Source organism: Terrapene carolina, unplaced genomic scaffold (assembly GCF_002925995.2).
Source record: "Terrapene carolina triunguis isolate 2854851 unplaced genomic scaffold, T_m_triunguis-2.0 Scaffold93, whole genome shotgun sequence".
NCBI classification, from domain to species: domain Eukaryota; kingdom Metazoa; phylum Chordata; order Testudines; family Emydidae; genus Terrapene; species Terrapene triunguis.
This window is the reverse complement of record NW_020664444.1, coordinates 2,898,009-2,914,425: the sequence shown is the minus strand read 5'-3', so window position 1 is coordinate 2,914,425 and position 16,417 is coordinate 2,898,009. Positions and strand designations below refer to the sequence as shown.

General features: G+C 51.7%; 1 protein-coding gene across 2 annotated transcripts in view; it reads right to left on the bottom strand.

The window, feature by feature from the left end:
- Positions 1 to 15,005, bottom strand: part of LOC112115362 (hexosaminidase D-like) — a 30,604-nt gene extending 15,599 nt beyond the window's left edge. The window contains exons 1-6 of one of the 2 annotated variants that reach the window (XM_029911237.1): positions 14,903 to 15,005; positions 4,167 to 4,324; positions 2,538 to 2,736; positions 1,456 to 1,693; positions 721 to 830; positions 86 to 173 (exon numbers count right to left, since the gene is read on the bottom strand). In XM_029911237.1, the coding sequence (XP_029767097.1) occupies positions 86 to 173; positions 721 to 830; positions 1,456 to 1,693; positions 2,538 to 2,632 (531 nt within the window). In that variant the 5' untranslated portion in view covers positions 2,633 to 2,736; positions 4,167 to 4,324; positions 14,903 to 15,005. The remainder of the gene's footprint in view (positions 1 to 85; positions 174 to 720; positions 831 to 1,455; positions 1,694 to 2,537; positions 2,737 to 4,166; positions 4,325 to 14,902) is intronic. The other variant, XM_029911236.1, reaches the window with a different exon arrangement.
- Positions 15,006 to 16,417: the final 1,412 nt, after the last annotated feature.

The window sequence follows — 16,417 nt, the reverse complement described above, 5'->3', positions numbered from 1 at the left end:
CATGCCTTTCACCCTTCGGGCCTGGAGCAGCTGGTCTCAGCCATTCCCTACGGAAGGGCCGACTCACACGGAGATCAACGCCTACCTCCACATGCCCAAAGGTCTGCACCAGGGGAACCACCTCCAGCTGATTGAGCGCCGCTAGCTGCTGGATCTTCTCAACGTCATCTTCGCTGCAGGGCGACAGGGACAATCGGCAGGTCAGAGGGCTTTGCGTTTGCAAACCAGCAGCTGCAAAACCCCAGGCCATTCGCGGACTCCCAGACACGCCGACGCCCGAGTGTTAAATCCGTCTCGGGACACTGGGGGTGGGGGTGTTAATGGCTGTGCCACAGAAAGGAGGAGCCTGATACTCCCACATTCAGCGTTTCCGGGTGAGCGCTGCACATTAGCACCTCAGGAAACCCGTGCGCGTCCCCAGAGCAGCACAGTTACATTGCTGCAGGTCAGAGTCACTCCATGCTCACTGCTTTTCCAGGTGGAGAGAATCTGGGAATGCCAATTGGGATCCAAACATGGACACTGTAAGAACAGACACAGAGGCTGCTCTAACTGCGGGCACAGCCAGCAGGCTCTTATCAAGGGCTCTGTTCCGGCAGGGCCATGCCCCGACTTGCAGACCCTCCGGCACCGAGCGGGTCACGTTACTTTTGGATACCTAGCCAACCCACACAGCCAAATGCTTCCTCCGGTTCACTCGCGCCCACTGCAGCAGCTTACCTATAAGCATATGGAGACTTGAGGGTTTCAAGCTCACCCTTAAAGGGAAACATGTCTTCGTACTCGACCAGGATTCCATTTGCACCAAGTTTGGAGAGAAGCGGAAACACCTGCAAGGAGAACAAATGCCCAGGCCAATGAGCCGACCTGCTGGGGCTGGGGGGGGAAAACGGGAAACTCACCAATCAGTCTCCTGGCCAGAGAACCATGGGTCAGACCGAACCAGGGTGTCTATGGGTGCAATTCCCCTGGTTTCCATGGGGCCAGGCTCAATAGCACCAGAAGTGCCCATGGCCTTGCCTGGCTAGAAACCCGGCTCAGCAGGGCTCCGTGCCAGGCTGCACGGGTTCCAGGCGAGCCCAAGGGCAGCAAAAGGAGTCAGCCACCCAGAGCTCCCGGGCTCCCACGAGTCTCTCTCGCTCTGAACCGCAGCCACGGAGACTCCGTAACGTCCCTCTGAGGGGAGTGTGGGAGCTCCCTGGCCGGTGGGCAACACCCCCCGCTCAGGCAGTTCCGAAGCCAGCTCTTCCTCTCCCTTGCCCCCTGCTCTGCTCGCGTGGCCAGGTGCACCGTGCTCTCTGCGAGCACTGGAAGCCAGTGGCTGAACTGTGGCGCCCGCAGGACCTGCTCGTAACAATTGGGATGTCCCCTCCCCCTGCCACCCACAGCCCAGCAGGATGGGGACAGGGCAGGAGAGAGGGGACAAGCGTCATCCCAGAACCCTCTGCTGCTCACCTGCTCCAAGTAGGAGACCTTGGGCGCGGCTCCTTTCAGGTCCAGGTGGACGAGCCTCATCTCCGTGGTGCTGAAGTCCTTGGAGAGCTGCTTTTTGGTGTCTTCCTTTGGACCCATTATCTTCACCGCCGAGAGCTCCAGGGCCTGGCTGTGGGGCTGGGCCTCCTCCTTTTCCTCTCCAGCCTTTCCCCAGAAGTCATTGTCCTTGCTGATGTGCTTGTGCAGCTCCAGGGTAACGCTGCGCATGCAGAACAGAGCGGCTGGAAACTTTCACACACACCCCGCCACACCGGCTCCCTTGTGGGCAGCCCCAGCAGAGCGGCCCCAGACACTGAATTCCCCTCCCACCCCGCGGGGGGCTCTGCCAGGACAGATGGTGTGGGGGAAAGCCCAACTGGTATCTGCTCTGGAGACGGGCAGGGACATCAGCCTCCAGGGCTGTGAGCGCAGCAGCTTCCACCCACTGCTAGAGTCACGTAGTTACCCTTGCCTAAACCAAAGGGGGTGCGCCCTGCTCCAGCCACATCACCAGCTGCTGGCCCTGGAGGGTATCTGAGCAGAACAGTCCAACCTACTGCCATGCGGTTGTGCCCTCCAACGCGTGCTCTGCAGGAGAATCCCACAGCGGCCACCTGGGAATGGCTCACAGCCTCCAGTACTTGCTGTCGCTGGCAGACTGGGACGCGCTTCAGAGCTATCGGCTGGGGGCAGAGTGGGGCAGACGCAGCTCTCTGTCACTGGGACCCTCCTGCCCCTTTCTCCGGGTCTGTATATTATGGGGCAGAGCTGGCACTGGACGCTCCAGCACCCAGCGAGAGATGCCGGGGAGCAGCAGTAAGATCCCAGTCCCCACCATGTGGTTACAAATCCAGAAGCGTGTGGCGGGCACTGCTGGCCATGCCAGTGCAGAGCTCGAGAGAGACGGGGGTGGGGGCGTATGGGCGCTAGCTCAGCTAAGGAGCTACCTTGGGGCCGGATGGAGAGAACTCGGCTCCAAGCACCATGGGACCAGCATGCTCCCCAGGTGTCCCCAGCACTATCCTGGGCTCCGCGGGCAGCCTGGCTGCAGACTGGCGTCTTACCTGTCTCGGAAGATAAATTTGATGCCTGCTAAAGCCACGATCAAGAGCACGGTGAGGCGCAGGAGGTTCAGCTTCTGGTTCCGCGGGAAGGCCATGTCTGCACGCCAAACGGGGGGAGGGGAGGCCAGCCGCGCTGCAGAGCAGGATGTAGAGCAGCGAGTTGACAAACACTGATAAAACCTCCACCTGGGGCCAGGACCTGCCTTTCACGCCGGGGGAGGAGGGACATGGAAGCAGAGCTCAGGCTGCAAGGTGGTGCTGCGAGCGAGCATGACAAGCGTGTCCAGCCGAACAGACCCTAACCACCGACTCATGGGGTTACTCCAGGGTGGGATGGGAGAGACGCCCGGGTACAAGCTATATGCAGTAGAGAAACACCTTCACAAGGGAGCCTGCTGGCTGGCCGGCTCCTGCCTGGCGAGGTGACCTCAGCCGACGCCCAGCCATCCCAAGCGTGGTTCTGCTCCACCTGTGCAATGCAGAGGGAGGGCGGCCTTACGGTCAGGGCACCAGCCTGGTACCCCGACGAGCTGGGTTCATTTCCCAGCTCAGGCGTGTCCGATCACCTCCCCGAGCCTCAGTTCCCACGCTGGAAACTGGGGAGAATAATTCCCCTCATCTCTTGCGCTCAGGCCCATGCGACACCAGCTGGGACCTGGGGAGTCGCTTCATCCCTCCGCACCGCCGTTCCCCTGCTCATCCTGTGTGGCTGCTGTCAGCAAACGCTCTGGAGCAGGGACAGTCTCTCACCACAGGTCTGCAGCACAGCAGCCAGCACAACGGGCCCCCGGGCCCGGGACTCCAGGTGCCATGGCAAGGCAAGGAAATCTACGCCTTGCCCACAGGAGCTCCCCAGCTGCCCCCAAGACCCTCCCCAGCCTGTCTGGGCGTGGGGGGGTGGGTGTCTGAGCTGGGTTGCCAGCTCCTTCGGGCAGGGACTGGCTCTGTTCTGAGGTAGCTCCTGTGTCTCGGCCGCGGTACAAAGCAAACATTTGTTACCCAGCAACGGCCCTGAAACCCTGGACGAGATGGGTCTCCCCAGAGGGGCAGGCAAGCGACAGGCGAGGGCCAATACCATGCGGATATTCAGCTAGTGCTATTGGGGTGCCAAGCAGAATCCAGGCAAACAGAGCAGTACCGCCGCTGACCTAAGGGGTCACAACCTACATCAGACAAGGACTCGATCCCAGTGACAAGTGGGTGGGGAAGCAGGGAGATAACTGCAGCTGCTGGGAGGGGACTCATGGCAGTGTTTCCTAGTGGGTAGAGCACTGGCCTGCTGGGTGATCTTGGGCAAGTTACGACCCAGCCCTGTGCCTCAGTTTCCCCATCTGTACAGCGGGGCTAGGGATTTTGGGAAGCATGTGGAGGTCTGTGGCTGAAACATGCGCTATAAGAGCTAGGTTACGGAGGGAGCCAAGCACCTGCTGTTGAGAACAGATCAGAGAAGCAGTTTCATTTTGCACCCCTGCTGTCCCCTGCCCAGAGCTGGCCAGCTCCACAGGACACATCACCAGGGACAGAACAGCAGGTTTTCTGGTGCTCGTGGGTTTAAACCAGACACACAGCACCGTTAGAGGAGAGCGTTAGCGGAAGATTTACTGCAAACCACAAGACGATGGATTTTACCTGCACAGGTGGCAGCTGACAGGAAAAGCTGCGTCTGAGCTTGGGGGAGGCCAACAGCGTCAGGGCAGGTTTAAAGAGCATCCATCCTGGCGTGGGGAGCACACTTCACTGCATTAACCCGTCCAGGGACCGAGGCAGCCAGCATGCGGGAGATGCCCCTGCACCAGGGGAAGAGAGGCCGGTTAGAAAACATAAGCAAAGGTTCTCAGGCACCAAACGAGGCTGGGACCCGAGACAGGGAGCGGAGGGGAGAAATTTAGCTCCACCCACAGAGGAGAAACACAAAACAGCAGCAAAGAGCAGACCAGCTGCCTTCCCTGCCACATCTGTTATTTCAGACCCCTCTCCCCAGCTCAGATTTTCCCTTTCACAAGCGAAGGGACCAACCGTGCAGTGCTGTACTCATGGAGTATCCCCAATGATTTCACACTGACCAATCGCCCGAGGAAAGCTTTACCGGAGCAGGCCCGAAATAATCCCACTTGTGTTAATCTCTCCTTGTACGGGAGCTCGCTCATTGTACTTGGCAGTTTTTCATAAATCCCTTATCCTGCCTTGCTTCCAGGCAGGCTGTGCTGTCCTGCTAGCCCCTGAAACAGACCGGACGGGCGGCTTTTGCTCTCGTGGTGGCCCAGTGGCTGTTTCTTTATGCAGAGGGTGTGTCAATTATTTCTGCTTTGTTAAAACCTCAGCTCATCCGCAATAGGAAACCAAGCTTTGAGCAGGTATCGCATGTATTGTGCCACTTCTAGGCGTAACACCAGGAACTGGCTTTCTGAATTGCTGAAGCCAAGGGTAAGGTGTTCTCTCTGCAGGGCTGAGGTCATGCCCCGTACAAGGCAGCACCTCTTCATTGCAGCTAGAGGCTGCTGCAGATTAGCACTGTACAGACAGGGATTTATAACACGCACAACACAGACACACTGCAAGAGAAACGGCTCTCCGTTCTAGGGCTGAGTGCGCGACACGATGGGGCACACAGTGTAAAACCGGGACGGGTATTCAGAGAAAACGGACCCTCACTGCATATTTCTTTCTAGGGGTGTGACAAGAGATGAGCTACCAGACGTAACAGGAACCCGCAGGACGCTCAGCTCGATCAACCCAAGTCTGTTGCGAAGCAGTTAGGGCTGCTACACACAATGTGTCCAGCACAGACACACAACTGCACTGGGTTTCACGCTGGGGGGCGTGCCCCCCTGGGGAGCAATGAGGTTATCAGAGGGGTGCAAGATGAGATGCGGGCTGGAGAGCTCACACTGGCCACTGTGCAGCGACGCCTCCCCCGAGCCCACCCCCAGATCAGAGTGCACCTGGCGTGGGGAGAGCCTGGAACCACCCCACCTAGGCAGCTGTTCCATAACTCCCTAATTCAGCCACTGCTTGGAGGGTGTTTAAACAAGCTGGCCCAGCCCTGGAACTGAGTACACAATACTGACATCACACCACTGAGCCACGCCAGCCATGCACTGCTGGGGCCCTCCCAGCCTGCACTCCCCCACCAACACTGACTCCAGGCCGTGCTCTAAGATACACTCCCCAGCAACCAGGGCAGGCGAGTGTGTTTGCACCTGCACATCCCCCAAAGGAACACCACCGCCCAGACATGGAGTCAGAGTCTCAAAGGTATTTAGGCTCCTAAAGATGCAGCTAGCGCCCTACTGGGATTTTCAAAAACACCTACTTGCATCTTTAAAATGTGTACAGACAGTGCCGTGGATTTCAACCTGTGGTCCGCGGATCCCTGGGGTTCTCCACAGACTCTGCCTACGGTTTCTAAAGTAGTCTACACCACCATTTGAAATTTTTTTGGGGTCCACAAATGAAAAAATAAAAAAAGGTTGAAAGCCACTGAGAGTGTATCTGCCTAGTTAGCAAAAAGAACCACATTTAGTGTAAAGACTATAGTTGGTTGCAAATCAATGTTTTAATTGTTATACCAATTTTTCTTTAGGAAAGTAACTAAAGTACAAATGCAAAACAAGATTAAATTCGACGATTAAAAAAAAAAATCAAAGTTTCTGGCTCGCTGATTTCAGTCATGATTAAAGTCAGTGACTTAAATCATTTTGATTTAAATCACTCCACTCTCCCCCATCCTCTGTCTGTTCCCCTGGCCCCACAACAATCCCAAGATCCTTCTCAAAATCGTTCTCCTCGGTCTTAAAAATCCTCCTGGACTTGCCCCAATCCCAACCCACCCTGCTCATGCAACAGCCGTCTCCTGGCTGCTCCTCATGTAACCATACTGCTCTTGGTAAGAGAGCCTTCTCCAGTGCAACTCCTGACCATCTCTCCTTTTCTTCCCCATTTCTGTCCGGCTTCTTGTACAGCAGCCCTCGCTACAGTGTGCGAGCACTTACCAGAATTCAGTATAACTGGACGTGCTCATTCCTTTCCTCCAGCCACAAGGAAACAGAGATGCAAATCACCTGCCTGCAGCCATCCTCAAAAATAAAAACCACCAAAGGGAGATGGACACTGAGGGTGCGGCCCTTAGAGCTATTTACTCCAGAGCACTTGGAGATACTGGCTGCACGACCCACAGGAGAAACGAACTGGGTTGTGCTGGGTTACGTCAACAAGAATCTTGCCAATAAGGGAAGACACCGTCACGGTAAAAGCCTTTGTAGCTGCCCAAATCCCTTCTCAGATCAGAGACGTGGCAAAGAAAACAGCCCAGCGGAGGGAAGAAAGAAATCGATTGGACAAACGGCTGGGCTGGGTCTACACGAGGGTGGTTAGGAGCAGTGAAGCTGCTCCCGATGAAGTGGCTGTAGGGCCACAGAACTCAGGTGTTTTTATCACCATTACTTTTTAGAAGTTAGTAGTTCTAGTGCCCAGAAGCCCCGGAGGGGATCAGGACCCCATTGTGCTAGGGGCTCTATACACACAGGGAGACAGTCCCTGCCCCAAAGAGCTCAAAGACCTAACAGATCAGACAAATGGGGGCGGGGGGGCAAGAATAGAAACACAGAGAGAGGAAGGGAGTCGCCCAAGGTCGCCCCAAGTCCCAGTCAAGCACGCTAGCCACTGGACCTTGCTGCCTCTTACGCAGGACAAGATAAGCCAGTGGTAGAACTCCTGTGTCCCGTTTACACGAGTGCGCCAGGGTTGTTAACACTGGTAGTTGACAGATCCTAGTTCCCCCAACACTCTGGAAGGCCAGGCAGAGGAGCTGTGGAAAGTACAAATGCTGTATCATTAGAACTGGTGCCAACGGGAGAGCGAGGAAACGAGGCCTGCTCCCGTGGGAGGCTGCACACAAGCCTGCCCGCTAGCTGTGGTAGCTGGAAAATCTCCCTGATTTCTCCAGCTGCAGAGTCCGCCAGTTCCTACATTTAGCAGGATCACAGGCGTCATGGGGCTGGGAACAGGCCCCCGCTGCAGTCTCTGCTCAAGTTTTATCATCTCGCAGGAAGGATTTCATCCTCCCCACACCCACACGCTCCTCAGTACATCAGGCCAAATCCTGCCATCAAAATGACTGACCATAGTTAAGTCCCAAGCAGACTGTGAAGAGCTACAAAAGGGTCTCTCAAAACTGGGTGACTGGGCAACAAAATGGCAGATGAAATTTAATGTTGATAAATGCAAAGTAATGTACACTGGAAAACAATCCCAACTATGCATATACAATGATGGGGTCTAAATTAGCTGTTACCACTCAAGAGAGAGAGAGATCTTGGAGTCATTGTGGATACTTCTCTGAAAACATCCACTCAATGTGCAGCGGCAGTCAAAAAAGCGAACAGAAGGTTGGGAATAATTAAGAAAGGGATAGATAATGGGACAGAAAATATCATGTTGCCACTATATAAATCCATGGTACACCCACATCTTGAATACTGCGTGCAGATGTGATCACCCCATCTCAAAAAATTGGAATTGGAAAAAGTTCAGAAAAGGGCAACAAAAATGATTAGGGGGATGGAACGGCTTCCGTATGAGGAGAGATTAATAAGACTGGGACTTTTCAGCTTGGAAAAGAGACGACTAAGGGGAGATATGATAGAGGTCTATAAAATCATGACTGGTGTAGAGAAAGTAGATAAGGAAGTGTTGTTTTCTCATAACACATGTCTCTGCTTCCACACACAAGAACTAGGGGTCACCAAATGAAATTAATAGGCAGCCGGTTTAAAACAAATAAAAGGAAGTATTTCTTCACACAACGCACAGTCAACTTGTGGAACTCCTTGCCAGAGGATGTGGTGAAGGCCAAGACCATAACAGGGTTCAAAAAAGAACTAGATAGATTCACGAAGGACAGGTCTATCAATGGCTATTAGCCAGGATGGGCAGGGATGGTGTCCCTAGCCTCTGTTTGCCAGAAGCTGGGAATGGGCAACAGGGGATGGATCACTTGATGATTCCCTGTTCTGTTCACTCCCTCTGGGGCACCTGGCACTGGCCACTGTCGGACGACAGGATACTGGGCTAGATGGACCTTTGGTCTGACCCAGTAGGGCCGTTCTTATGTTCATCCTCACGCAGGCAAAGTTCCCGTTCAGATCAGTGGGATGAAGGGCTGCAGGTCTGGTCAAACACAGACCAACGTTGAGAGGTGCTGAGCAAGAGGCGCTGTGGTTCCTCAGCACAACATGATTAGCCTGCTGCTCATTCACCCCTCTAATGCCATCTGTCCCGATCCATGAGCGCCCCCACACCACCGGGCACGGCACAGACACCGTCCTAGACACATGCTCACCACTTTGGCTTTTACACGGTGCTCGTCGCCACGGGACCCAGGTGCCCATTTACTAGCCTCAAGCTGTCCTGAGACAAGAGATTTATTGGCCACTGCTCTCCAGTTGTTCTTGGAACAGCTGATCTCTCGGGGGGGGGAAGGGCAGTGAAGCCAATGAACCCTGATGGGTACCACGAAAGCTTATGCTCAAATAAATGTGTTAGTCTCTAAGGTGCCACAAGTACTCCTGTTCTTTTTGCGGCTACAGACTAACACGGCTGCTACTCTGAAACCTGTCATTATGCAGGGCACTGCATTTAGCCATACGGAGTGGAAATCCATCAACTTCATGAAAAAACTCGTACAGATACAGACAGACATCATCTTCCTTTCCAAATGCAAACAGATGGACATCACACCAAAAGGACTAAAGGTAAAAAATCCATTACAATCTACATATCACACAGACTATACTGAGAGGCTGTCACACACGCTCAAAGAAACTGCGAAACCACCTGATCAGCATCCTATACAGCAAACAAGGAAAGATTAAGAATGAGCTCTCAAAACTGGATACTCTCATAAAAAACCAACCTTCCACACAAACTTCCAATGAGAAACCGCTGAGCTTGAATTGATATGCAAACTAGATACAATCAACGTAGGCTTGAATAGAGACTGGGAATGGCTGAGCCATTACAAACATTGAATCTATCTCCCCATGTAAGTATTCTCACACTTCTTATCAAACTGTCTGTACTGGGCTATCTTGATCATCACTTCAAAAGTTTTTTTCTCTTACTTAATTGGCCTCTCAGAGTTGGTAAGACAACTCCCACCTGTTCATGCTCTCTGTATGTGTGTATATATATCTCCTCAATATATGTTCCACTCTATATGCATCCGATGAAGTGGGCTGTAGCCCACGAAAGCTTATGCTCAAATAAATGTGTTAGTCTCTAAGGTGCCACCAGGACTCCTGTTCTTTTTACTGTCCTCTCATGCAGCCACCTGCTCTTGGGATACCGTGCTTTCCCGCAGCACTAGCAACGAGACAAGCAGCTAAGAGAAAGGGAAGCGGGTAGAGCGCCTGGCTGGCTGGGGACATGGCTATTCCCTAGCGCCCCTGGAGAGTTACCGAGTTAATTGGCTGTTTGAGGCGCTAGTCTGACAGCTACAGTCTGCAGAACCAAGAGAGCTCCAGCGAGATGGGGGGAGGCAGGTTGGAAGGAGGAGAGAGATTCTTCCTGGATCAATTTCCCTGGCACAAGGGTGGAGCTTAATCCGTCTCTAGTACCTCTCAGCAGAAAGGTCTCACACACACTGTGCAGATACAGACAGCCCCCACCAGGATTTCAGTGGAAACCACCCAGAGGAGGCGTTTGCCTTGGAAAGGTCCTGAGGTCTGTTAAGTGTTAACGCTTCTGCTCGTCATCAAAGCGGCCAAGGTGCTAATGGCAACAGGAATAGCGATTGCTAGGTCCACATCCTGCAGTGGGAACAAAGGCCCTGGGGCTAGATGTTGTGGCTGAGCTAAAAATATTGCCCTGGGAAAGTTAAAAAAGAAACAGGGACTTCTTTGCTGAAGTCTGTCCCCATTCCTATTCCAAGGAGCTTGTTTTGTCCGGTTGTTGTGTCCACGTGATAATAAAGTGCTTAGCCAGTAGCCTTGGCCTAGACCAGAGGCTCTCAAACTGGGGGTTGGGACCCCTCAGGGGGTCGCGAGGTTATTTCATGGGGGTTGTGAGCTGTCAACCTCCATTCCAAACCCCGCTTTGCCGCCAGCATTTATAATGGGGTTAAATATTTTTTTAAAAAGTGTTTTTAATGGATAAGGGGGGGTCGCACTCAGAGGCTTGCTATGTGAAAGGGGTCACCAGTACAAAAATTTGAGAGCCACTGGCCTAGACACATGGGAAGCACATGCAATTCTGAAGGTTGACAGCATGGAAGACGGTGCTAGCCAGCATGCAGATCAGTTGCTTTATTTCTTAAAGAAGCAAAAACTTGTTTAAAAAAAATCATCTACCCATCCGTAGCTACTGACTGTACCCGCCGTTATTACGAGCACCTCCAAACAGGACTCACCGAAAGAAAGTGAAGAAAACAATATTGTTCTCGATTCTTGTCCGTTTACTTTGTGCAGCAGGCAGCACTGTGCAAATACGCAGCCCTCTGCTCTCCGCCCCCTCCAAGTCCTGCCAGTGTTTATCAGTAACACTGGAAGTGAAAGTGAACAGGCAGCAAGCAGAAAACAGCCGTGTGCACAGAGCCTCTGGTAAGAGGGATGGACCTCACTATCTTTGGTCACGTTACTCTCGGGTCTTCTCAAGAGACCTTCTTGAAAGGGAAGGGGGGGGGGGGAAATGGAAAGATATGGACAGCAGGGGTGCAGGAAAGACCTTCACTCTTAATTTAAAAACAATAACAATAGAAGTCCAGTACATGTTATAGAAATGCATCCCAATCAGAAAACAGAATATTTAAAAAGCAACAGAGAGTCCTGTGGCACCTTTAAGACTAACAGATGTATTGGAGCATAAGCTTTCGATGCGTGCGTCTGACAAAGTGGGTATTCACCCACAAAAGCTTATGCTCCAATACATCTGTTAGTCTTAAAGGTGCCACAGGACTCTCTGTTGCTTTTTACAGATCCAGACTAACACGGCTACCCCTCTGATACCAGAAAATTTAACTGACTTATTTAAAAGATGCCGGGTTGACAGCATCTCTTTCAGTAACAGTGTAAAATATTTAAACAAGGGAGGGGTGCTAGTAAGTTTTGCAAGCTACAAAGTGAAAACTGATGCAGCGACCTCATGGCAGTTTCAGAAAATCAACCCTTTGATCTCACAGGCCAGTAGGACAACAGCAGTAGAAACTTTACAACAATGCTGCAGACATACTTGATATCTATCAGGAGTGTTATAGGTCCAGGATATTAGCAGTATTGCCAACCCCAAATGTTCAAAAATCATGAGTCAGGCTCACCAAAAAATCATGAGATTAGCTTTAAAGTCATGAGATTGTGTAAAAATAATAGACTTGGGGTTCTTATTATTTGTCTTCCACATTTTGAGCCTTTAGGGTGGACTGGGGTCACATTTTGAAGCTGTCTCCATAGCTAGGAGGGCTAGAAACTTTCTTTTTCTTTAAGAATGAAGGCTGAACTCATCACATCTCCACTTGACTCCAGGAGCTGGAGCTTTAAGGAAAACAATATTATTTATCATGAGACTCCTGACAAAATCATGAGAGTTGGCAACACTGTTAACAGATAAGGTGGGTGAGGTAATATCTTCTATTGGATCAACTTCTGTTGGGGAGAGACAAGCTTTCGAGATTACTACACAGGTGTAGGAAACAGAGTGTCACAGCTAAATACAAAGTGGAACAGATTATTTAGCATAATTAAGGCTGCGAGTCTGTCACGGAGGTCGCAGAAGTCATGGATTCAGTGACTTTCCAGGACCTCCGTGACTTCTGCAGCGGTTGGTGAAGCTGGACCAGGGGCCGCCTGAGCAGCTCGGGCAGCCCCTGGGCCAGCTGCACCGGCTGCTGCTGGGGCAGTCTCAGCCCCCCAGCACCAGCGGGGGTCCCGAGCCGCTGACCCCACTTCCCCTGAGCACCCGCTCCCTCCACCCCACCCCCCCCATTTAGTCGGGGTATACAGTACAAGTCGTGGACAGTTCACGGGCTGTGTGACCGGTCCATGACTTTAACTAAAAATACTGGTGACTAAAACGTAGCTTTGAACTAAGTGTTAACTACTTATGCTTAAGGGACCATTCAAGATGAAGTGGCCCATTAACATCCCTCCAGTCAGATCCGAAGAAGAGCTCTGTGTAATCTCAAAATCTTGTCTCAGACGCTCACCAATAGAAGCTGGCCCAGGGAAAGAGATTATCTCACCCATCTTGTCTCTGAGATACCAAGTACGTTAGCAGGAAGTCTAGGGCCCTGATCTAAACAGATATAAATTGGGACATCAAAGCTCTTCATCTGATCAAGTCATCATCCAGAAATTAGGGATTTCTTCAGGGATCTCTGGTCCGCAAGCTACACAAACTCCCTTGTGAGAAGCCAGGTCAGTTATAATTAAAAAACAAAACAAAAGAAGCAAACACAAAGTTAAGTTAATTCCTCTCCTAACCATGCACCCACTGCTCTTATTTAATGTGAGTCTTATGGTAGCGCCAAGAGCCCCAACCGAGATTGGGTCTATGCTGTGCTAGGCACTGCACAGACACATAGCGAGAGTCCCTTCCCCACACAGCTTACCTGGAGACGAGACAAGGGTGGGAAGGGAAAGAAGCAGAGAAAGAGGAAGTGATTTCCCCAGGGGACACAGCAGGCGAGTGGCAGAGTAGGGACTAGTACGTGCCGCGAAGCTCAGAACCAGCGCCCCATCCCCTAGACCACGCTGCCCCTCAAGCCTCTTTGTTTTCCTCCACAGTCAAGACTACTACCAGGAAGGATTCTTGTGTTGTGCAGAGAACGTGCTCTCGCGGTGGTAATTCACGCTCAGACCACAAACAGATTCGTACCACATGGAACACGCCTTTGACTCAAGTGAAAATAAAGAAAGGCCCAAAAAACTAAAATGGAAATGAACTAACACAGACAGGGTGTGGAGCATTCTGAAGCACTGAGAAACAGACTCCACCTGACTTCAGAAAGTCCATAAATATGCACCATGCTAGTCACGCCATCATGGGAACACCATGCTTCACTAGAACAGCTATAAATATTTAGACAGGTGCTGTCAGATCATTGAGATTTGCCTTTCACTTTATTTGGCTTTTTGTTTGTTTTTAAATTTTGTTTTTAATTTCACTGAAAAAATAATTTGCTTGGATTTGAACTTTCATCTCCATCCACAGCCATGCTATGGTAGATAGACAGTAGGGTAATGGGGCCATATAGGTACCTAAGTTAACGCAAGCAATGGAGACTCTCAAAACAGATCATCTTGTCAGTTTTCATTTTGCTTTTCAATCAGCTTGAACAGGGAGCTTAAATGGTAACACGCATCTTTGTGACTGCACCCCAGTTCCCGCACCAAGACAAGGACAGAGAATCAGACCTTTAAGCCCCCTAGTACCTGGTCTGGATGCTTAACTTGAATTAAAAAGACAAGCGAGAGAAACACTGCACCCATCTCTAGCACCTTCCAAATGTGACTGTGCTTTATATACATTAAAAGGGCACTGGCAACTTAAATGTGGCCCAGCATTTCAATTTTGGAAGAATAGCCTTCGCCGACCAATAGAAACATTTCCACAATTTTAAAATATTCCATTGAAAACTGCTATTTACAACCACTTGGCCACATGCAACTGAACCTGCTCAGCAGAAGGGAAACTGGGTTGTATTGTCCTAGCAGAGACACACAAAGAAACAATGAACTTAAACAGCAACAAATCAATGTTTTTATTTTTCAGTTGTCCTCGTCTCTTTCACTAGGCATGAGAACACTATGGATGTGTTATGTTTATTAACAGGGCATTGTCTGCTGACAGAAGTACTTTTAGGAGGGTACTGGCATAGTATTGAGGCCAAATCCTCGGAGTTCAAGAGCAAGCCCCAGAGCCGCTGAAGACAGAAGGTCAGACTAGCTTTAAGGCCCCCTCCTCAAATTTGAGAGCTAAATTCTAAAACAGCCTAAAAAGTACACAGCACTTCAGCCTCTCCAGATTTACACATTAGTTTAAATGTCCTTTGGAAACAATACAACAAAGCTGCAGGATAGAGAAGAAGGCGAGAGGTTTAAATGTACAAAATAATAAACTGAGCTTCTAATTTTGTTTTGGTACAAGTGTCTGTCCAGAGCGCAGCTCGCTATGCCTAGAGACCATGGCTTTACACATAGCTAGATACATGGCTTGCTATCCAGCCTGGGGGAACTGTTGGAGATTGCAGTAAAATGATGCATTAACCCCTCCCTCCTTCCCCAATTCACCCCTCCCCCAGCTGCTGCAAACAGAATAGAGTTTGTTTTATAATTTCCTTTTTTGGGGGCTGGGATTTACATACAACTACCTACCTTTCTAGCTCAGATGAGAGAGGAACCCTGAAAAACAGTGGAGTGGGCCAAGGGCTGGCTGGATCATCGGTGTTCTGGCCCTGCCACCCAGGATTCGGTGGAGCCAGAGGAGGGTGCACTGCACAGAAGAAAAGCAGCAGGAGACAGACGGATTTGAAAATGCAGCATCTCCAGAAAGCACTCTGGACTCCGAGAACGACAATTTTATTCTTGTGAATTCTGCTGCCTCATACAACAGCACAACCATTTGAGAGGTCCGTCTGCAGCTTCATTTTAAATAATTCTTCAACTGTTATTGGCATGTACAATTCTTCTCCCCCAAGCCTGAGAGTGAGAGTATGTGAAACCCTCCCCCGCCCCCACACAGAGTCTAATAAATGTCACCTTAGCAGAGGCAGACAGTACAGGCCCAGCGGGGCCCCATCCCTGCAATGAATTGCAATCTAGCCAAAGTGGTTTTGCACTCAGCTGGAAGCAGCCTCACAAGGTCAGGGTACACTGGCCCCAGAATTGAATTGAATAATTAAAAGACCCGACAAAGCTCCCTCCTACCGGCTTGCACCTCCATAACTTGGCAATGGGGACGAACCCTCCTTCAGCAGAGGCACACACCAGCAGCCCAGCCCTGGCTGGAGATCAGGCCTGGGGGGGATGCTGGGTGCCCGGGTTTGATCAGTGACAGAATATACTCAGACGCCATGGCGTGGCGGCAGGATGAAGATACAGACAGAGCATTATCAGCCTCTGTCTGAGGTGCTGATTTTAACAGCGCCTGGTTAACAGGATGGTGAAAGCCAGACAAATAAAATACCCTTGTAACATTCATTAAGCCATGGCCACCATCCCCTGGCCTCTGCAGGGTCCAAGGTGCACACTGACCGATCTGACTCCCTGGAACACCCAGTCCCCCAAGGCTGAGGCAGAAGGCCCTAAACCTGGCCCATTCCCTGCCAGAGCAGGACAGCGCCTGCCGTGACAGGGGCAAGGGGAAGAGATCAGAGGTGTCTAGGCGCAGTTGTCTCACGTTCTGATCTCTTTGGAACCAGCAGCAGTGTCTTGCAGCTCTTCCCACGCCTGGGGCCAGGGCACTTTCTGGAGACTTGTACAGACCTCCTAGCAACCCCTCCCCCAACTGACGCCCATGCTCCTTCTTACCAGCCCCAACACTCCCAAATTATGTCAGTGCCCCTGCCTGGCACCTCCTCAACCCCCAAGACCTCCTCCGCTACTTCCCACAGTGTCACCTGCCTGGTACCCCCATGCCGCACTGCCCAGTGCCCGGTACTCAGTGTCCCATCTCTTTACCCCAGAGCCCCCCCCCCCGGCCCCCCCCCCGTGCCCCATCGCCCTGCCCAGTGCCCCGCTCCCCGGTACTCAGTGTCTCATCTCTTTCCCCCAGACCCCCCCTCCCAGGCCCCCCCAGTACCCCATCCCTCTGCCCAGTGCCCCCGCCAGGTACCCCCAGTATCCCATCCCTCTGCCCAGTGCCCCCTGCCAGGTACCCCCAGTACCCCA